The following is a 23,694-nucleotide window of genomic DNA, read 5'->3' on the forward strand; positions in this document are numbered from 1 at the left end:
GTTTGCAAAGAATAATTGAAAAACTAGAACAAATGAAAGAAAAGTGATATAAAAACAGAATGGAATAATTTAAAAATCATGTTAGTAAGTGCAGAAACAGAATGTCTTGTCTTAGAACCAAAAATTAAATGAAAGAGAATAAGAAACTGGGATAAGAATATGGAAACAATAATCAGTAACAAGAAAGAATCATAAACATTGGATGAATACAAAATCACTGGAAACAGAAATTAATTATAAACACAAAAGAGCAATAACAAATATAGAAACACAGGATCAATTCATAACGAAACTGAAAAGAAATCTCAGAATGAAGAGACCAAATACATGCAAAATATTAAAAATGTGAACAGGAAGATAAAAGGAAAAAGTTAAACTTGAAATAATCAAAGAGAAAATCCCAACTTCACTTATTCCAAAACTTATGGCAAGATAGTGATGACACCAAAGCTGATTTAAACCAATCTAACTATGGTGCCCACAGATGTGAGACCCTTTGACACTTGTGCATGGCAGAAGAAGGAGAATCCATTCCGATAATAGGGTAATCAATCCGTCTTGTGGGATGAGTTGTTTATTATTACATGTCAGAAAATTAACTTTTCTTTTCTTTTATGAACATTGTAGTTTTATAAAGTGATAACTATTTTGTTTGTATAACAGTTGGAAAATTTTATGTATAAAGCATATGATTTCGCATGTTGGTGACCACTTCATACATCCTTTATTTCTTTCTCCCCTTCAGCATGAATTGACTATTCTTGGCAATCTGCCAGACTCGATTCTATGAAATGTGGGCATACAATACACTTATCAGTGTATCTGGAGTGGTGAGGATTTTAGAGAAGTTTTTAAAAACTCTCATACAGAAATGGGTTGACAGACACTGTACTCTGCAAGGAATAGCATGGATTTACTAGAGGAAGGTCATATTTTATTTTATCACATTTTAGTGTTACAGCTGAGTTGGATAAAGAGAATGGATAAATTGTGATACTGTTAGATTTTGCATGGATGATGTATAGCCTTCCTTGTTGAGTCCTTGATTCCCTGGAGGCCTCAGATAACAATGCAAACCATGTCTCATAGTCAAGAAAAATAATGGAAAACTGGAATGCAGTCATCATTCTCATATATATATGAAAAAAAGCTGTAAGTGTAACTATGAAAGCTATACAGGAATAAGGCTTCTAAAATACTGGTTATAAGCTACAACACATGAATATTAACTTCAAAACTGAAATCATGTCTAGAAGATAAACTTTGTCCCTTTCAGAAGGCATTTTATTCAATCGTGTACTCATCCAGCTTTTGCATTAACAATCTTTATGGAAAAGCATTGTGGATTCAAATAGAAACACACATTATTTGTAGATAACCAGATAGAAAATACTATGTGAAAGGCTGTTGCATAAACTGGAGAATATGGAATTGGAATATAAATTGTTGACTTGGATAAGTGGTTGATGGGCAGATATCAGAAAGTGGATGTGAGGTGGATGTAAATCTGTCAAAATTAAGGTGACCAGTGGTGTACCTCAGGGACCAGACCTCTGACAGTCATAATATCATACTTGAGTAATTTGTGTTCCAAATTAGCTGCTTATTTGGAACATAAGCAGTAACTAATGTACCAAAAGAATGAAATACTTGTAAAACTCAATGAAGAACCTCAGGAATGGAAACCAATAAATAGCAGAGTCCATCAATGATGCCTGATGTTATCCCTCTAGTATTTCATCTATATAGATATTAAAAAAATGAATAAATAAATGGAAGAGAAATTTAAAATTGGCATTTAAACTAGATCATGGAACTATACGTAGCACTTACATGTTTGCAGATGACCAAATACTTCATAGCAAGAAGTTAAGATGAACTCTAGATATCAGTATTTTCCTTAAACACAATTGCAAAAAAATTTGGAATAGTAATATCAAAAGATACCACACAAGATTTTTCACCGAATTGAAAAAATTCGGTGAAAAATCTACATTAATCTGGTAATGATCCTTCACTAACTGGCAACATCCCCATCATATCCTCTCTCCTTCTATATGCAAGGTTCTGCAAATTGCATTCCCTAATCTGTCCTTGCAGCCCACATTCCATAAACTTGATGCCGACTTAATAAAATTTCCCTGGATCCTCTCTAAGAAGATATCCTCATCCCCTTGAAATACAAACAACTAAATATGTACACAGCAGTCCATATGTGACTGCTGTGCAGTCCATAGTTTTTTTTTTCAACGCTACTTTTGCAGTAGCGTTGAAAAAAAAAAATTTTCAACCCCTCTGCAAAGTCCAAAATCCTCTATCCTTCCTGGTTCATCATTTCCACTCCATGGCCACCATGCACCCTTTCACAGTCCTTATTCTGTCTCCCTATGTGTCTGTTCAAGTCTCCTCTGACAATCACCATCTCGTTTTCTTCCAGTTCCCTCATTTCTTCATCTAGCACGTTCCAGAATTCATCCTTCTCTTCTGCTGTACAGCCAGCTTGTGGGGCATATACACATAAGACGACCAGTTGCTCTTCTCCAAGAACCAGTTTCATTCGCATGATCCTGTCGTTCCTCCTACCTACTTCCAGTACTTCACCCTTCATTCTGCCACACACCACAATTCTGACACCATTTCTTCCCTCTTTATTTGCTCCAGAGTAGAACAATTGTTCTACTCTGGAGCAAATTATTCTGGAATTGTTTCGCAGGTTGCATAACCTGGATAAAAATTTGTCTATAGGGACAGATGGAATATCAGCCCGTTTGATGTGAAAGGCCTAGCCAAATTAGCTAGGCCTTTCACATGTTTGTATAACTTGAGTCTCAGCTCAGGAATGATACCACAGGAATGGAAGGAATATGTGATAGTTCCATTATACAAGGGTGGTGCAAAAACTGATATATCTAACTTCCGACCTATCAGTACCTCTGGTGTTGGTAGTCTTTAGGGAAGTTGGGAAGAACTCACATACAGAAACGGGTAGCTATAGCTTGGCAAGGAGCGGCATGGATTTACTAAGGAAGGTCATGTCTTAGCAATTTGCTCATTTTATAACAGTGTTATGGCTGAGTTCGATAAAGGGAATGGATACACTATGATAATGTTGGATTTTTCTAAGGCATTTGATAGGATACCACACGAAAGGCTGTTGCATAAACTGGAGAATATGCGATTGGAATACAAACTCTCCACTTGGATCAGAGGATGGTTGACAGACAGATATCAAAAAGTGGTATACAGTAGGTGTTAATCTGCAGATTTAAGGTGACCAGTGGTGTACCTCAGGGTCCAGTCCTTTGGCCATTATTGTTCAATCTGTACATTAATGACATCAGGTAGGGTCTAACATCAGATGTACCATTTTCGGCCTATGATGCGATGATAAGCAGGGCAATCAGAGATGCTACTGAATATTCAGCACTTACAAAATGATTTGAATAGGCTGGAAATTTGGGCAAACAAAAATAGCTGTCGGTTTAATGTTAGTAAGTGTAAAATTATGCACTTTGTCATGATTAGAGTTCCAGCGGCATATTATATTAGTGGGGTTGTGCTTCAAGAAACTGAGGAGGCAAAGGATCTTGGCATTTTGGTGGATAGGGATTTGAAGTTCAAAGGTCACATAGCAAAAGTTGCAAATACAAATCGGAGGATAACTGCAATGTTGAAGCAAACCTTGACATGTAAGGACAAGGAAGTTATTTTGCCTCTTTATAAAGCTTTGATAAGACCACACCTGGATTATTGTGTGCTGATTTGATCTCCCTGGTTCCAAGGGGATAAAGAAGCTGTGGAAAGAGTGCAAAGAAGAGTTACAAAGATTATATCCAGATTATGGGATTTAGATTATGAGAACAGATTGTGAGTATTTGGATTGCAGACTCTGGTTAACAGGAGAAAGAGGGGTGATATGATAGAGGTCTATAAACTTTTGAATGGGTGTTATAGGATATCATCTGATGAAAGTTTTAGTCACATGGAAGGTGGGAAAAGAACACAGGGGCATCCATGGAAGTTAAATTTATTTGTAGTCAACAAAGGGGCAAGAGCTAGGTTTTTCTCCCAGAGAGCAGTGAGTGAGTGGAATAGTTGTAGTGAGTGCATCTAGTGTGAATGAATTTAAGGGAAGGTATGACAGCAGATTTGGGTGATTTATAGCCTCCCTCGATAATAATAATAACCGACCTTTAGAATACTGTTGTCACATTTGGTGATGCACCAAATGTGAGAACAGATCTATGAGAAAGTGATTTCTCATAGGCTTCGTTTCTCCATTATGCTTTTTTAAAAGATACTTTTGTGAGCTTTGCTCCACTGGTCTAGCCACTACAACCTCCCCCATTTTTGTCTAATCATATAAGAACATGGGTAACCACTGTTTAATACCTGTATGCAGTTCAACCCCCATACTTATTAAGGCTATTTTCCTTTGACTAAACATACACACGTAACCACAGTAATAAGGTTTTATATGTGGGATTATATCAAGCTTCCTTGATATAATCCCACACTTGATATTACAAGTGGGGTTCCATAGGGCTCAGCACTGGGACCTGTATTGTATTAATGACATTGTCAATGGATTGCAAGGGGATATTGAGTTGTTTGCAGATGATGTGAAGCTGGGAAGGGTTATCAGTAATAGTGCAGATGTGGCAGCCCTGCAAGAGGATTTGAATAAACTAGACAGATGGGCAAATGAATGGGGGTCAGTTTAATGCAGCAAAATGTAAAATCTTGAAGTTTGGGATCCATTGATGGGAGGCTGCATACTTGATTGGAGTAGCTGTACTGGAGGAAGTAGGGAAGACTAGATCTGGGGTTGATGATTGATAGAAAACTGAAATTCAGAGAGCATATTGCAAAGGTGGTGAAGGTAACCCAGAGGATTGCTGCAATTCTGAGAAGGATGCTGACCTGTAGAGATAAAGGGGTTATCATTCCATTGTATAAGACCCTGATCAGACCATGCTTGGACTATTGTTCCCAAATTTAGTCCCCAGGATTTGAAGGGGATAAATTAACTGCAGAAAGGATACAGAGGCAGATAACAAAGATGGTTTCAGGACTGTACAATATCAGTTATGAGGATCGGTTGAGGGAATGTGGACTACAGAGTTTGGTGGATAGAAGAAGAGAGGTGATATGATCGAGACTTTTAAACTGTTGAGAGGCAGTTACAGGGTGAACATTAGGGAGTTCTTTTGCTTGGTGGAACAGCGGGAAGGAGCGATGACAAAGGGCCATCCCTGGAAGTTACGTAAGGAAGCTGTGAGTAAAAGGGTGAGGAGTGGTTTCTTTGCTGGAGGGTGGTTGAACCGTGGAATGCATTTCCTGGTAAGAGCAAGAACGGTCAATGGGTTCAAGAAATGGTATGGTAGACTTTGTGTTTCCTAAGAAGGACCTCCCACAATGAGTCATTTGACTCCATGGAGGCCTGAATAATAATAATACATAGCAAATTTCATCTGTTGATATTACTAGGATATGTGTGTCAAGTATTTTCTATAAAAGTAACATTTTTCATAAAAGTATTAACTTAGAAAAATTCAGTGTTATTACTAATCATTAAGAAACTTGGTATAATCTTTTGGTAATCTTGTATGTGAAAATATTCAGTAAATAATTCTATGGAATAATTTGTATAATTTCAGGTCTGTGGGAGGAATTAGGATTTCCTTATTTAATGCAATTTCAGTGGAAGAAACCAAACAACTAGTAAATTTCATGAAAGAATTTTATTCAAAATATTCTCAGTGAAAGAAGATTAATTTTTTTGTGTGTGTGTGTGTGTTGTACAAATGAGGAGATTCAGGTTGCACTATTAGCTGTTATTAATCCATATTTTTTATTATAAATATGGATTAATAACAGAATCAAGCAAAACCAGAAATGTAAACGTACAACTTTTATATATATTTTTTACTTCTCTGACACACACACACACACATTCAAGATAAATGTTAGTTTTTAACTAACAAGATTACATGCTAAGAAATAGATTAACTTAATTCCTTCTTTTTATCCTTTTCCATTTTTCACACCTAAAACTAGGTAGAATCCTTCAGATGTGATATAAATGATCACTTTCAAATAATTTTTCTAACGTTATAACTATTTCAAAATGACTGAATGGCACTACTGCTAAACATGCTTTGTACACCCAAATTTCTTCTATGAATAAACTTGCAGGTTGATGTCTTTGATTTTAATTAAATTTTTTTTTTTTAACTTAATAAATTATCTAATGATTCATGTAATGAACAAGCAACATTAGTGGAACACTTGACCTAAACAGATAGTATATTAAAAATATATATCAACGGTATATTGCTGGCAGGTCTATGGGATTTGATTTTTTTTAAAATTGAGAGCATCTTTAAATGTATTTTTCCTTTATTTCTTTTCCAGTGTGTTGTCAATTAGTAAAAATATTCATTAAAATGCAATTCATCAATGATGTATCATGTACCATCTCATTTTGATTTGCAGTAAAGTATATACATCCTCCTTAAGGGAGATGTATACTTAGGAGGTATTCATTACAAACCCCATGGACACTTCGCTTTCTACTAAGTATGTGTCACTGGTAAATACATATGGTTGTGACAGAACTTCAAACGATGTTCATGATAATATTTGAATTTTATAATGTTTCTTTAACAGAATTATATCCATACAACTTATTAAAATGTCGTTCAGTTATGTCAGCTAGCCTCATTAGAGCATGACAATAGACTAAATAATAAATTAGTTAAGACGTGCAGACAACAATGTCATAGCCATAGCTAGAAAACACATAAAGTTCTATAGAGGAACCTATCTCTGTGAGAGTACAATAAATGCTGCTGTTAAAATTTAATAAACATAAATGCTCCTATTGGATTCTTCCCATATCTTCAAAATGGACATTAAATCATTATCATTAAGTTTGTTTGATAAACTCCAATGCTTCGAAAGATTTCTTCTAAACAAATGTGTATGAATTTATTAGCTGTGATATGATTAGGATCATGTATTTTAACTTAATCATGTCCTGATCTATATTTAGAGGATAAATTTTAACAGGTTTACAGGCATGATTTAATCTGGAAATCCTTATTTCCATGTTGGTGGAACACTTTCAGATACTATCTGTATTTTTTACCTTCTTATTTCAGAAAAAGCTAGTCTGCTCATAATTTGAATTACATGAAAAAGGAATCTTAGACTCTTGGAAAAGACCGTGAAGTAGTCCAACATTTGAAGTGACAAGAAAGAAGAATGCTAAAAAAAATGTTTAGAATGTGGGTAATCATCTTTCAGATAAAGTGTAATTATGCGATGAAAATTTTCTAGGAGTGTAATTCTCATGCTACAGCCATTAAGAGATTGTTATTATGGCTTCTGGAATGCATATGCTTTTGAGTGCATTCGAAGCCAAACAGACAGAATAGGTTGACTTAGGTTATTTCTGTAGTCTGCTATATCTGTTAATTGGAGGTTTCATTCCTGTTAAGAATGAAACTTCAAGATTTATAGAGGAAATTCCAAATACCCACTCTTCAACCAGCAGGTTATGGATTTGAATCCTGCAATGGACATTGATGTTTTGTGTTAGTCTTTAAGTGGAAGATGAATTTCATTGCCTGGTGTTGAGACCAAGCAATGAAAAAATATAAATTAAAAAAAAAAAAAAAAAATCCTTAACCCGAGCATTGTACTAATTGACTACAGACTTACAACTTTTTGTGGGTGGAAGACAAAGTTAATATACAAGTCAGTCAACAGGCCAGGAATGTGGTAATACAGTAAAGACCCTTTACTGTATTACCTTTACCTTTACCCTAATACAGTAACACCCTTCCTCATATCTACACTGTTAAGGTAAAATTTCTTAGCTTCTCTAAAGTCATGACATAGAAGTGGCTTTTAGTCTGCTGTACAAGATCTTTATATTCCTACAGCCTCAATCTCCTTACCCCTCTCCTCATGAAGCCAGATGTCTATAAAATTTGTTCATGTAGCATTTATACTGGTCAAACAGAGTATTTGAGAGAAATCTGCATGTCAGGACATTTTAAAGATGTCAAAAAAGAAAACATGGATCTTTTCCTTTAATGTTACATTTGGTAATCAGCATTAATTTCTATAAAATTATGGAGACTACAACCGTGTTAAGAATAATGACTTTAATTTCCCGACATTCAACATTCATATTAAAGTCATCAACTGGAGTATGTGCGCGTGCACGCATGCACACACACACACACACACACACACACACACAGAGAGAGAGAGAGAAGCTATATTACATTTCACATAGTATGCCAAAGTGACAACCATTGATCAACCATTATTCTACTGGCCTGACCTCTAGTGAAGAAGGGGGAAAATTCTACATCTTGATTGTTGGCTATATCCTGTTTATAACATTGTCAGAAATCAAATTCATATTGATACTTTTAATACAGCAATAGTGGTGGCTTAATCAATAATTTAACACCAGGGTAAGATCCTGAATTAATCGTCTTAATTATAAATTAAAATGAACTCTTAAAACAAAAGGTTAAGTGAGTAGAGCATGGGCCATTCATATTCTTGGGATTTTGAAACCACCATTATTGTTAAGATTTACCCTAGGGTAGTTGATAAGAATTTCACAGGCCTCTTTAATTTTTGTTCATACTACCTTTTGGTGTGATGTAATGAAAAGGTCCAGTCAGTCTGTGTAGAGTATTCAGGGCATGATCAGAAAGGCCAGATTTACTGTAGTTATTAAATTTCATGTGTCATTTATGTTCCTTTTTTTGTGATAGGAATACTGTGTTCAGTTTCCTGGGCACAATATACTCATACCCTTTATCTGGCAATACATTTAGGGCAAATTTCAAGAATTGATGGAAAGTTTTTTAAGGAAATTGTTGAAAACTGAGTAACTATGAACAAAAATCTCTTCAAACTTTTCCAGATTCAGTGTTTGGTCCTATAAGAGCACTCTCTCTTTCTCTATAGCCCTCTTTTCTTTGGCCCGTGAACCATTAATTAAGACAATAAACACCAATAAAACAATTCATTGGTCCAATATTCATGGAGAAAGTGAAGCAAAACTGTTGTCATCACCATTAACCTTGGAAGGTAAAAAGTTCCTGGAGGAAACAATATACAGTACATATTGAATTCTTCTAGCGAGGCCTTGGCTCTTTAGTTAAACTTGGCAAAATGTCATCAGATTTTGATTGACATCTGGAAAAAGAAACCTAAAATATTAGCAGGGATATGGAGAAAAAATGCTTAGCATTATTAGGAATTAAAATTATGAAGAATTGTGGAAAGAATTGTATGAAGCAATTTCTAGAAAAATGAGCGTAGAAGACAACTTTTTGTGAGAAGCAAAGTCAAGTTTTGCCACATGTACATAGCCTCTTGATTGTTGGTTTAAAATACACAATATCCCATACCATGTAAAATAGCGACATAAATTCATATCATTTGCCAGCCTGGTTGGCCGAGCGGTTAGCATATCCGCTCTCCAGCCAAGGGGCTGTGGGTTCGAGTTCTGCTGTGGGCATGAATGTTTGTGATTGTTTGTGAAAGTGCTGGTGGTGGTAGTGTTGGGAGGTAGATGGCATTGGTGTAGATGGTATTTGCTGTTCATTGCAGCTGATGGATTGAGTGGTGGAGATGGAGAGCTGTAGAGTAGGTGCCCTCCCTCGATGAGTCTAGACTCCCTGGAGGGATCACGTAATAATAATAATATATGGGATCTTCGATATGAACCTAAAGTGGTGTACAAAACAGTTTCGTGTAGTAGAAGCTGGAGACCTAGGCCTAATAAATATACCTGAAACATTCACAACTAGAGCAGTAGCAAAAAAAAAAAAAAAAAAAAAAATGCCTTCCTAAAATATATCACCAGTTCTCTTCCTAAGACTAAACAAACACTGAAACATCACCTATTCACTGAAATGGCTGATGGATACTGTGTAGCAGTAAATCTCAGCATAAAAACTTATTATGCACCAAATCAAGAACACTATGTGTAAAGCCTACAAATCCATTTTAGAGGTTTAATGGAATATTAACAGCACTGAGAAAGGATTAAAACTAATTTTAATACTTCCAATATTTTGTCTCCGTCACAGAGACATCTTCAGGGATTACAAAAACTTTTTGTAACAGCGCACACACAAATACAATACAAAGTGAAACCAAAGTCCTATCTAGGTGGCACGCCCTCTATGGACATTTGCAGGTGGCCTGGGATGTAAAGAGGGATCTTTGATAATTAAAGTTTCCCAAATTTTGGGAAGTTTAATGCAATCGTATTTGTTTAAATTAGGTTGATTCCTGAGTGCAGATGCAGATTCAAACAATAGTCTTTCTTTTTTGAATTTACTATGGTGGAGCATGGTAGTTTTTTTCCAGGAGATCCTGTGGGATCCATCCGGTTAGAAGAACACAGTTCTTACATCTGCAAACACGATTATGGTCAATCTGGCCTTGCAGACCATGTTTTGGATACATCCCACAGGATCTGGAAAAAAAACTACCGTGCTCCACCATAGTAAATTCAAAAAAGAAAGACTATTCTTTGAATCTGCATCTGCACTCAGGAATCAACCTAATTTAAACAAATACGGTTGCATTAAACTTCCCAAAATTTAGGAAACTTTAATTACCAGAGATCCCTCTTTACATCCCAGGCCACCTGCAAATGCCCATAGAGGACGCATCACCTAGATAGCACTTTAGTTTCACTTTGTATTGTATTTGTGTGTGTGTTGTTACAAAAAGTTTTTGTAATCCCCGAAGACGTCTCTGTGACGGAGACGAAATATTGAAAGTATTAAATTTAGTTTTAATTCTTTCTCAGTGCTGTTAATATTCCATTAAACCACTAACATGAATTCTTCACAGCACTTAAGCCTCAACATATAGGGTGTGGCCCTATAAAGAGGCAAAATGAATTCCTTATCCTTTCATGACAAAGTTCAATTGAACTTCGCAATTATCCTCTGAGTCCTAACCTTTAAACTTCAGAATGCTTGTATAAGGGAGACTTGCTGCACAGTGAATACTTGAAGGATGGAAACTGGCTATACATTTGTCTTCAGAAAAGTTTACTAATGCTAATGGAGCTAAGCCTTCTCCCTTTGGAAAATAGAAGGCATTGGAGGATTTATTTTATTTTTTTATAGATTTTATGTTATTACCGTACTGCGAACAATGTAACTTTTGACCTTTAAATATTAACAAGAATATTATAAATGAATGAATTTTAAGCTTATGAAACCAGATTAATGAATCCCTCAAAGTGCATTTAGTTCTGAATTGCATTACACGTCTTAGTGTTGTACGTTGGTTGCATTCACAGATTTTGTTCCCTCAAAGGACCGTTTATTTATACAGCTTCTACTGTAATAGTGTTAAAAATTACTTTAGAATTTAAGGTAATTAATATTAGAATGTTAAAATAAATCTACTGACAACTTTTATTCTCCAAAATGTGATGGCTGGTTGGTTTTAAACTTTTCTCGTTTCATGATCACATGTCAAAATTTTGTTGACCACAAAATTCTTCACCTTTTGGTTGTCCCCTGTTGTACAGAAAGACGATGACTGCAATTAGCTTGCAACCATAAATTTCCCATTGAAGTTTTATATTGCCATGCATGGTCCCATCACTATACGCCTCAAAAACTTGTCATTATCAATACAATAGTAGGCAAACATGCTCGTTATATCTGTGAAGAAGAAAACAAACAACTTCAATTTCTTCTTGCAACTTCTCAGCAAAATGGTTATTCTAAACAAACAAACAGTTAATAAGTTACTATTCAGTCCACCACCTCGCCATATATAAGATAGATATATAGATAATGAAAAATGCTACATGTCCCTACAATATATCAGTTTGGTTTCACCTAAATGAGTTCAAGTTCTCAAAAAACATAACATCCTGACTTCTTTCACTCCTCTACCTAAGCTCCATTCCTTGCTCAGTATGCCTAAGCAAAAACATAACCATTTGAAATATCACAGCATTTACCATATTTAGTGCAACTGCAACATGACGTATTTTGGCCAGACTGAAAAATCCATCCATTATGTCTAGAAGAACATAAAAGAGACGTCACATAAGGCAAAACTAGGGCAAACGCTCTGTCGAACCACGTCCTCAATTCTGATCACGCTAACGATTATCATTCACCCAGTCATATGGGACAAATGCTATACAACAGAATTTCTTCAAGTATATATACATAACAACTCCACAGGAACATGCTGGCTTCAAACCTCACAGAAGTTGTTGCGATCAAGTACTGGCCTTGACAAGTTTTATAGAGAACGGTTATGAAAAACAGTTGAAAACAATAGCAGTATTCCTAGACCTCTCTGCTGCCTATGACAGTGTGGAGAGAGGGTCTTATCTCAAAATTCCTAGAAACTATCCCATCACCAAAACTAGCCAACCTAATTAATCAAATTAGGTTGGCTAGTTTCAATCATACTAGCAGACAGATGGATACAAGTATCTCTCAATGAATCCAAAAGTAAATTCTTTAAGATTAAAAATGGCCTACCTCAGGGGTCAGTTCTTGCCCCATTGCTCTTTAACTTATATAAGTGATATCTCAGAGACAGCATCACGAAGATTCATGTATGCTGACGATATTGCCATTGCAATTCAACATTCCAAAAAGCTGAGAACACCTTAACTGAAGATCTGGTTGTACTTGATAAATACTTTAGACCATGGCGATTACAACCTAACCTGAACAAAACTGAAGCAGCATCCTTTCATTTAAGTAATATCCAGGCCAACTATATCCCAAAAGTTTACTTCAGAAATAAACAGGCGAAATTTAGCAATCATCCAAAATACCTAGCAGTTACCCTAGACAGAAGTTTGACATTTAAATATCATCTAGAAAATATTGCTGAAAAATTAAAAACTCATAATATAATGCATAAACTTGCTGGTACTTCTTGGGGTGCTGATGCCAACACTGCATACTACCGCACTGTTGGTTTATTCTACGGCAGAGTATTGTGCTCCTGTATGGCAGAACAGCGCACACGCTTCTTTAGTCGATGTCCAGCTGAATCAAACTATGAGGATAATCTCTGGAGCTTTAAGATCTACTCCTGTATACTGGCTCTCAACTCAGTAATATAGTGCCTCCCTCACTCTGCAGGACCCAAGCCTTAAGCAAATTATGGACAAAATAATTGGAAACAGTTCCTTGCCTATCCACCAAGTCATTTCCTTCCATACTTCACAAAGACTGAAATCCAGGCACCCTGCCTGGAGGAGTACAATACAAATAAACGACCAGAACTTCGACCTATGCAAGCCATGGGGAGAGTATTGGTTTCAACATACCTCCAATCTTCAAATTCCAATTTTAAATCTGACATCTCGTGTGTAACACTTTAAATCAGGTCAGAACAGGACATGGGAGATGTAAGCATCTCTTGCATAAACGGAGCTGGTCTGATACTCTGTAAAATATCGATATAGCTTAAAAATAACAAAGCGCTTTACATTGCTTTTTTAGAGGTCAAGTCTCATGTGAACTGTTACAAAAATCTTGTTTGTATGTATGTATTTTATTAATGTAGCTAACCCTGTGGGAAGTGAATATATTTCCTGTTTTAACATCAAAAACAAAGGCAATGCTTTCCCAGGCGAACTTTGTATATGTATATAGTTATGTGTAAGAGCGCAGGAAAAGTTGTTTACTAGTTTTGTATATAAGAGTTGCTTATTGCGCTAACACCTTTAAAGATAGTATCTAAGAGTGCCGCTAGATTTAGAGAAGTTTCCACGAGCCCGAAAGGAGAAGCAAAGTATCAAAGAGGTCTGCTAGTTTTAGACAAGTTTCCGCGCTCGACAAAATACGATCAAAAGATCAGAACGGAGGAGAACAAAGAGCAGGTTAAACTAAAAAGAAGATGAAAGAATCATGCCGAATAATTCTTTGGGATTTACTACCCTTAATGCAAGGTCGGTAGATCGCAAAATAAAAGGAGACTGAGCAGAGCATAAAGAGCTTCCCTGTTCCAGTTCGCTGCCAAAGAGGAGCTTCCAGACCAGAGAGGGGGCTTCAGACATTGCCGAAAAAGGAAAGGCTTCCAGACACCAAAAAGAGAGATCCCGGTTGAGAGAGTTGGCGGGAGTTCGAGCTATTGGAGACGGCAGTCGTCCAGGCATTTTCGGCGAGCCAAAGCAGAGGAGAAAAGGCGATGTAAATTACCCGAGGCAGCTCAGCTCGGAAGTTTTTCTTTTCGCCGTGGGAGAACAACCTTTTGCCGGAGCTGAATGAGTACTGCAGTCCACAGCCTGCTATTTTCCCGATGAGATATTACTGAAGCCAGACATTCTTGAGGAAGCTGAAGATCTGAGATGAAAGAATTCCCTTAGAACTTTTTGTGCAAGACTTTTGACTGAATGCACGATACATAGCCTTTGTAAGTTCCATACTTTTGTATAATTCCTCTTATAGTGCGTTATAGAAAAGCTTTTAAGAATTTGTTAATAGCAGTAAGAAGTATCATTAAAAGAATCGATTGGCATGTTGGAAGTTGATATAAAAATTGTAAAGATAACATAGTTAGCTAACCTCTTTGCAAGTAAACTAGAAGTTTACTTGCAAAGTAAACTTCTAGTTGAAAGTTGAATTTCTCTATCCATTTAAAAATTTAAATAAATTTTTAAATGAATAGAGAAGCAATCTCCCTATTGTTTAATTCATGTATAATTTGTAAATAAATGTGTTTTAATTATTTGGTAAAAGAGTGCTGCCTGATCTTTTATTTTACAACTGCACTGTTCTTAAATAAATCGGACTTGTGAGCGGGAAATAATTTAAGGCAATAAAAACGCAGTTCAGTTACTTATGAACCACGACTGTTAAAGTAACATTGATAAAAGAAACTTCGCTCGTGAGAGAGAGGGAAATCTACCGGAAGTTTTATTTAGTCTTATACCAGTTAAATGATATATTGGTAGCGTAGGCTGACAAATAAATTTCCAGTATTCATAGGCATTCGACTAGTAAATAGGGAAGGTTGTTAATTATAGTATGCAGTAGAGTAAATGAAAACGGATAAGAGACAAAAGCACATTAGAGTAAAGTTATAAAGAATTAGGAATAGAATAAAGATAGAAGAGAGTAAAGATAGAAATAAAGTTACAATGCATAGGCAAAAATAACATACGTTTACAATTGCACAACCAGCGGAAGATACAACTCCAAACTGTGAATGCATAAGAGGGATCCAGACCATCAATCACACTGTGCTTGAGTGCCCTATCTACTCATTCTCAGGTTCTAAAGAGGACTTTTTTTAAACTGACCCCAGAATCCCTGGAGTGGATCCAGGATTTAAAGATTAAACTCTGACTCCTGATTCTTAATTTTGATGTTTAATAATATCAACCTAGTGTACCCTTTTTAATATGATTTTTACAATTGTTTTTATGCTGTTTTACGTAATTTATCTGTATTATCCTGAGACCTGCACATCATTCGCTAAATAAATAATGGGACAAATCGGAAAATATCTTTCGATGTTATGATGAACTGGAGAGAAAAATTGTAGAACGTAAAAAAATCCGCCTCAATCTAGTACATATCAACATTAGCCTCAGCTATAATCTCTCAGACTCATCGCACAGTTATCTAATTTTGGAGTTACCGAGACCTTGAACGCGTGCGCAAGCCCAACAATGAAGAGATACACGAAATTTAAATGTTAATACGTCATGTTTTAATGATTAGGTTTGTTCTCTCGCAATATTCGTTGGTATTTTTCTCATGTTATGCACTCGATGAAGTCTTCTAAGAAGACGAAACTAGTTGTGCTGTTTATTTAAATTAAAATAGTGTGTGTGTATTTTTATCTCGGCGTATAGTAAATTAATCTGTTTCAAAAATAAATAAAAATTATATATATATATAATTAGAAGAAACACACGTATAAACCACAGTGAAAATTATTTAATTGTAAATATTTCATCCTAAGTATCTTAGGACATCATCAGTACAGTATTTAAACAAAAATTAGGAATAACATACAGTTAGGGCGCATGATTACAATAGATTTCATGAGATTCTATTGTAATCATGCGCCCTAACTGTATGTTATTCCTAATTTTTGTTTAATTACTGTACTGATGATGTCCTAAGATACTTAGGATGAAATATTTACAATTAAATAATTTTCACTGTGGTTTATACGTGTGTTTCTTCTAATTATGAACGCACCACAGGTTTCGTTATTTAAAAAAAAAATATATATATATATATATATATGTGTGTGTGTGTGTGTGTGTACGTATATATATATATGTGTGTGTGTACGTATATATGTGTGTGTATATATATACATACGTACACAGGACGGCCATAAAATAACTTTCCCACTTTGAAGGCATCTGTAGCTAAAACCAATAAACAGAATGAGACCAAAGCACTTGCAGTTTATTCCCTGTGCTTCCATCTCAGTATGATTATCACGGATTGTTGACCTGAGATGGTCCAATTTGTCAACAATTTGCCGAACAGAGGTCTGCATCATGGCATTCTATCAACGCCTCTTTCAAACTATGTCAGTTACCTTCTCGCAGCCGTTTCACTTGGATACAGTTGCACTGAGTCATGAGCATCATATCCCTGCAATTTATACCGGCTAAAAACACTTGACTCGTTACATGGCACGATGCGCTTTACCCATGTTGAGCGAGTGTCTGTTGACATCTTTCCAAGCAGCGTATATTTCCTCCCCTTAGATTGATATATTTTTATTTATTGCATATTTAGCTTCTATGAAGTGACACGACTCAGACTCATGAGAGATACATAAGTTTATTTGACACTGCTGTCCAAAACCTAAAGACGAACTACATTTTTACCTTTATATGAATAAATTTTCATGATACAGTCAAATATAGACATACGTTTGTCAGCATACTAATAAATCATATTACACGAAAATGTTAAAATTTTCATACAAATTAAACTGAAATATGATTTGGCAAAAGTTACAAAATTCCTGAGGATGTAGTTAAGGAATTAGCATATAGTGCTAACAGAAAACTATGCAAAGAGACATTTCAATATGAAATATGTCCACCCCAAACTTTGCAGTCGTACCATGCTTACCAAGTGATTCAATTCTTGAGGCAAATTTGCCCACTCCTCCTTCAGAGTAAGTATAAAGCATTGCATCTCAAACCTGTTCTGTAGGGTTGTGTTCTGGGGAGAGTGCTGACTGGTGAACGATATTGCAACGAAGTTGCAATATCGTTCTGTAACTGGACTGTAAAATGGACTGTAACTGGTGAACGCTATTGCAACGAAGTTGCAATATCGTTCACCAGTTACAGTCCATTTTCCCAGCACATGTAACTCTGTGCGTCCATTAAGCATAATGCCTCCTCATACTATGACTGCAGCACCGTCGTATTAATCCCTTTCAAAAACGTTCTCGCGATGGTAAACAGTACCACTTTTACACCCGATGTCGTCTAAATTCCGAGGAACGACTAAAACGCTTTTATCTGTTAAGAGTACATTAGCCCATTGGTGTCTTGTCCAATTATTATGGAAGAGCTGATGAGCTGTGGATGGAAAGTCGCAGACAACTTTCCACAGTTCGAGATATCCGTGTACCTGTGCTTGAATGCAGCCGATTTGCACTTTGAACAGCCGTGGCCCATCGATTACATTTTGCTATTATAACCAAAAAATTTGTTTCGTGCACCGTAGTATAGTGAAAGAAACGTCTTAGCAAATGTCTCGAGCACATTCCATCGGTCTGAAACACTGCCTAGGGAGAGGATACAACGCTATGTGAGATTTCAAACTCTCCTGCAAGATCAGTGATTCTGCGGCCTTCGTCAAGCTTTCCAATAATTCTTCCCCATGTGAACTCATCTAGATGTCTTTGAAACATATGACATCCATATTTGCAGTTTTATTCCATTATGAAAAGAGCTTCCTTCAAATACAATTCGCTGAGTGCTACCACGTGACTCCTTTCAGTTTGATTAAAAAATATGAATGTGTACCCGCATTCCACTCGAAATCGTCAGTTATGCAAACTGTCACTAGGTGATCCATCTGAATTTATCGTTTCATCTTCAGAACTAGTGTTTGCCCTTAGGTTTTGAACGCCAGTGTATTTTCTTCATATCACAATGCATATCTTATCTTGCTCTCATACGTGTATAGCACTAGTGAGTGTACTAGTGCTCTCATACGTGTGGCACTAGTACACTCACTACCTACTCCCGTCATACATTATTATTATGATGGTTGCGTGATACCTCCAGGGAATCCAAAGACTCACTGGGGAGGAGGACACCTACTCTACAACTCTGTCTCCACCACTCAAATCCAACTACAACTAACCAGAACTACACCAATGCCATCTACCGCCCATCACCAGCACCGCTAGTATTTCCACAGACAAATACAAACATCCATGCCCACGGCGGGATTCGAACCCGCACCCTTTTGGCTAGAGAGCGAATACGATAACCATTCAGCCGACATGGAAATTATATATATATATACTCAAGGAAATTTCACTCTTTTACTACAGTATATGCAAAAATAATTTTATTCTCGCTTATTCACATACCTAGCTTCCAGGATTAGCCCCTCCTTATACCACTGCTCTATTTTAAGATGCAACAGTTCCCCTACATACCCAATTTCTATATGCTGATACAAGGAAACATTGCTTAGAGTCAACTGCTCACCAATATCTGATTAACTCATACCCTGTAGGAGATGGGGAGGACCAAAGGATTGGAAGTAAGTGAAGTAGACATTTATAGAATATTCAGTATTCTAGGGAATATTCGGGAAATAAAATCTGTTTTGCTAGAATGATGGGTGTTACTGAGGTATTCATAAAACATCCCTGTTATTTAACAGCATTGATCATTCGACCACAATCTAGTATATCATATCATCTTTTGCAGGCCACAAAATGAACTTCGAGAATACCTTGAAACTGTCCCTTAAATGTAGCCAGTCTCATCATCGTTTATTTATATATATATATTTTTTTATATATTTTTTTACAATTATAAATATGGAAACCAATCAAAACATGAGCACAGTGTGTACACTAAGGTAGGACTTGGGGGTTCTTATGAAGTGAAGGAAAACCAGGCTTCTCTGTCTTATGCTAATTGACTGATCTCTGATGCGGATAGTTGGGGGAAACGGGGTGAATATTGCTGATGTATTTCCAGTATTAAGTTCGGGTGTCTGCCTCTTTTTCTTTCTCCATCTGTAGGGGCATAGAGGACCAGAGTATCAAAAGGTGCAGCGGATGGATGTCTGAGTCGGTGGGCGAGCCATTTTATTTGGTTTCTTTGAACAGTGCTGAGTAGAGGATCTTGCTGGGTTTCATCTAATATATAATAGAGTTGGGAATGTGGTCTTGCCAGGAGTAATCCAGGATATTTCTTAGACAAGTAATTCCAAAGCTATTTATAATATAATATTGGTTGCTGCTTTTGTTGAGATGTTCCAGGTCTGGGAGATGTCACTACAGAAAGATTGGCTAGCGCACTTGTAAAGACGAATCTTCGTCTCCTTTGAGATGAGGCTCGACTTCCATACTTTATTAAGACTTCTGTGGAACTGGAGTGCTTTCTATCTTCTTGTCTTAATGTCTGCTAAGGAATCTGAGATGTGTGATAACCACCTACGGTTGTGTCGGTGGTTATCAAAACTTCGACTCATGGGTACTTTGCTTAGAGAGAGACATTAGGTATATGATCCCAGCTAGTCTCATATGATATTCTAATTTCCTCCTTACTATTCTAGTTACCTTCTATCCTCGCTTGAACTTTATATTCCTCATGTAACATTTCTTCACCTCCTGCTCTGTACTTTACCATACACGACATGCAAAAGAATAACAGAGTATTATTATATATTGCTCTCTTAATCTCCAAAGTTAGTCAGGACCAAATGGGCTTCTCCCTTTGGCGAATATAAAGTAATAGCGGATTTGATATTTATTTGTTTGTTTATTTATTTTCGTTATATATATACTGATATTCTGGTTGCCTTCAGAGAATTGAATTTTTAAGCAAAAATAAATATGTTTTATAATTATAGCTATGGTGAGTTTTAATGGATCTTTCATATATCCGAAATACTGGTATCAATAGTTAACGGTTGTGTCGGTGGTTATCAAAATTCATGGGTACTTGACTTACAGAACGACGTTAGCTTTAAATCTCGTCCAGGAAAGGAAATTTATATGTAAGAACATTTCAACTAAAAAAATCATCAGAGATACATAAAAACGTTATTTATTACATCAACTATAGTTTTAAATTATCAACGGATTGCTCACATTTGAATGACTTCTCGGACTTTATATATATAGATAGATAGATACATGTTAAAGATGCCAAGCTATTTTAAAACTGGTTTTACTCCATTTCCCAAGTAAGCAAACAGACAAATAAGTCAAGTTTGCTCCTGCAGGTATTGCAAGTCTAGGTGACCCGTAAAGTAGTGCAAGTCTAGGCAACTCGTGGTAAAGGTGAAATAAGCTCTGATCACTATTCTTAATATTTACCCTTAATGCAAATCCCATCTCCTTGAGGGGATGTATGATGCTATGCATTAAAGACAAGGGGCCACTACTCAGACCGGTTTCGACCTTTATTGAGGTCTCATCAGTGGGAGCCAGGCTTAGAAATACCAAGGTTAAGTAATACGGAGCTTATAAGTATTTTACCAAAACAAGTTACCATAAGGTGCTTTGACCTTATTAAATAATAATCTCAGGAAAACCAGGTTTAAATTAGCTTGGCATCTTTAACATATATTTAACCAAGGTTAAAAGAACTTTATACATCTATCTCTCATCCTGAGATTTTTATTTAATAAGGTCAAAGCACTTTACGGTAACTTGTTTTGGTAAAATACTTATAAGCTCTATATTACTTAACCTTGGTATTTCTAAGCCTGGCTCCCACTGATGAGATATCAATAAAGGTGGAAACCGGTCTGGGTAGTGGCCCCTTGCCTTTAGTGCATAGCATCATACATCCCCTCAAGGAGATGGGTTTTGCATTAAGGGTAAATATTAAGAATAGTGATCAGAGCTTATTTCACCTTTACCACGAGTTGCCTAGACTTGCACTACTTTACCGGTCACCTAGACTTGCAATACATGCAGGCGCAAGCTTGACTTATTTGTCTGTTTGCTTACTTGGGAAATGGAGTAAAACCAGGTTTAAAATAGCTTGGCATCTTTAACATATATTGTACCCAAGTTAAAAAAACTTTATATATATATATATATATATATATATATATATATATATATATATATATATATATATATATATATATATATATATATTCATTTTTTAAATTAACTGACTTAAACCCGAGAATTATAACACAATGACATTTATTTGAATTTACCCTTTTAAATACAATGACTGTATCTATGAGGGTTCACGTAATATGGCATACATAATCTATTAGAATCATAATTAGTTAATAGTACGTTTCATATATATATATATATATATATATATGCATATATATATATATATATATATATATATGCATATATATATATATATATGTGTGTGTGTGTGTGTGTGTGTGTAGAAAGTTTTTTTATTATTATTTTTACCTTGGGTATATAAGTATATTAGTCTGAGAACTCATTCAAATGTGAGTAATCATTTCATTATTTTTTATGTTTTCTGGTATTCAAATATAATTATCTATAAACCAAGAAAGAATCATCATCATCGTAATTTACGGGGAATATCTTCCTCCAATTTTGCAAAAATTAAACGTTACCTTATATAAAATGTCACGCTTATTCCAAATGGTTATTGAGGTGTTTTTGTTAAACTGCTGCACCAAGAAATTTAAAGTGCGAAGCCGTCTTTATGTTGTATGTAATCTGCAAATCTGTTTATTTTGATTCTGGAGTTGAGTTTAACTAAATAATCGAACAATTTTACTTGCTAAAAACGTGTATTTCTTCCGTCAACAAAATAAACAGATTTGCAGATTACTATTATCAACATTTGACCTCCATGGAGTCAGAGACTCATCGTGGGAGTCTCTGACTACAATTACATACAATATAAACACCGCATTGCTTTCTTGGTGTAGCACTTTAATTAACAAAAACACTTCAGTAACTATTTGGAATAAACCGTCGTTAATTTAAAACTATAGTAGATGTAATCAGGTAATGTTTTCATTTACCTCTGATTTTTTTTCACTTACGAGTACTAGACAAATGAAAACCAATTTTATGGATAGACAGCATTGCATCATTGATATCTTTGATTGACAATTTACGTTTTGAACATACGATATTTAATTACCATCACCTATTAATATCTAACTTACCTTTGCTTGAATTTCCAAAAACTTGATTATTTCCTCAGAGAATATAAACATTATAATACCATAACGGGCAGATTTCACTTAATCAACAAAAGAACCGAAGAGCACTTTTCACTTACAAAACACAGACACCATATTTTGAAATCAAGAAACCAGATATGGCGTATGAAATCGCATTCTTACGTTTTCGTTACGCAATGCTCTGGTTTAATTAAACTGTTGAATAATATAAATAATACAGATAAATAATAAAGGGTTATAAACTTAATAAAAACTTTATAAACGATTCGTTGGAAAACTTAAGCATAAATATTTAAGTAATAACTTCGGGGAAATATCCTTCAAAACTAACCCCCCCCTTTCAAAAATTGTATTAAAACAACAATAATAATAATAATAATAATAATAATAATAATAATAATAATAATAATAATAATAATAATAATAAACATTCGATATCACAGAACACAATGCAGTCTTTAGTGCCTTACTGGAAATAACTGTAGATCCTACTTACATCCACATGATAAAAGAAATTAACAAAAAAAATTGATCAACCTATAAATATAGATATAAAGAGGGGGGTCCGCCAAGGCGATGTAATCTCCCCTAATTTATTTACTAGCACTTTAGAATACATTCTGAAAAAAAAGTAGACCTAAATGGAGGAGTAAGCATAGATTGTGAAAACCTACAAATCCTTGTTTGCTGATGATCTAGTACTGAAATCCCACAACCCACAAGACCTAGAATAGGTCTTGTGGGTTGTGGGATTTCATGTGGGAATAGAAATGGGTGAAAAAATATACACAAACAGCAGTAAGATAGGCTCAGAAATGAATCTAGAAAAAACAAAATGGATCACAAAATCTACACAAGGAACAGTCACCTATGTATTAATAACGTTCCAATAGAAGAAGTTGACTCCTACAATTATTACGAAAAACAATAAAAACGAATAACGATTTATCTAAAGAACTAGCAAAAAAAAAAAAAAGCTGCATGGATATCATTCAACAGACTAAAAGAAACACTTACTGATCCAAATCTTGACATCTCTGCAAAGGCAAAACTATTTAATAGTGACATTCTTCCATCAATCACATGGATTAGAAACATGGAATACGACATGAAAAGAAGAAGAAACTCTCAGAATAACACGGCATGCAAAAGAACGTAGGATTTGTAACTTCAGCAGAATGGAACATGTTAGAAACACGGAACTAAGAAGGAGATCAGGCATAAAAGATGCAGTAACTGCAGTAGATGAAAGCAA

The 23,694-nt window shown here is 35.5% G+C and overlaps 1 protein-coding gene across 1 annotated transcript in view; it reads left to right on the forward strand.

Moving 5' to 3' along the window:
- Positions 1 to 6,212, forward strand: part of LOC150104340 (phosphoserine aminotransferase) — a 261,341-nt gene extending 255,129 nt beyond the window's left edge. Inside the window, exon 10 of the mRNA XM_090396926.1 lies at positions 5,661 to 6,212. Coding sequence (XP_090253052.1) covers positions 5,661 to 5,766 — 106 coding nt within the window. The 3' untranslated portion in view covers positions 5,767 to 6,212. The remainder of the gene's footprint in view (positions 1 to 5,660) is intronic.
- The last annotated feature ends 17,482 nt before the right edge of the window (positions 6,213 to 23,694 follow it).

Source organism: Typopeltis vanoorti, chromosome 8 (assembly GCF_054136105.1).
Source record: "Typopeltis vanoorti isolate ZY-2024b chromosome 8, IOZ_Tvanoo_1.0, whole genome shotgun sequence".
Classification (NCBI taxonomy): Eukaryota; Metazoa; Arthropoda; class Arachnida; order Uropygi; family Thelyphonidae; genus Typopeltis; species Typopeltis vanoorti.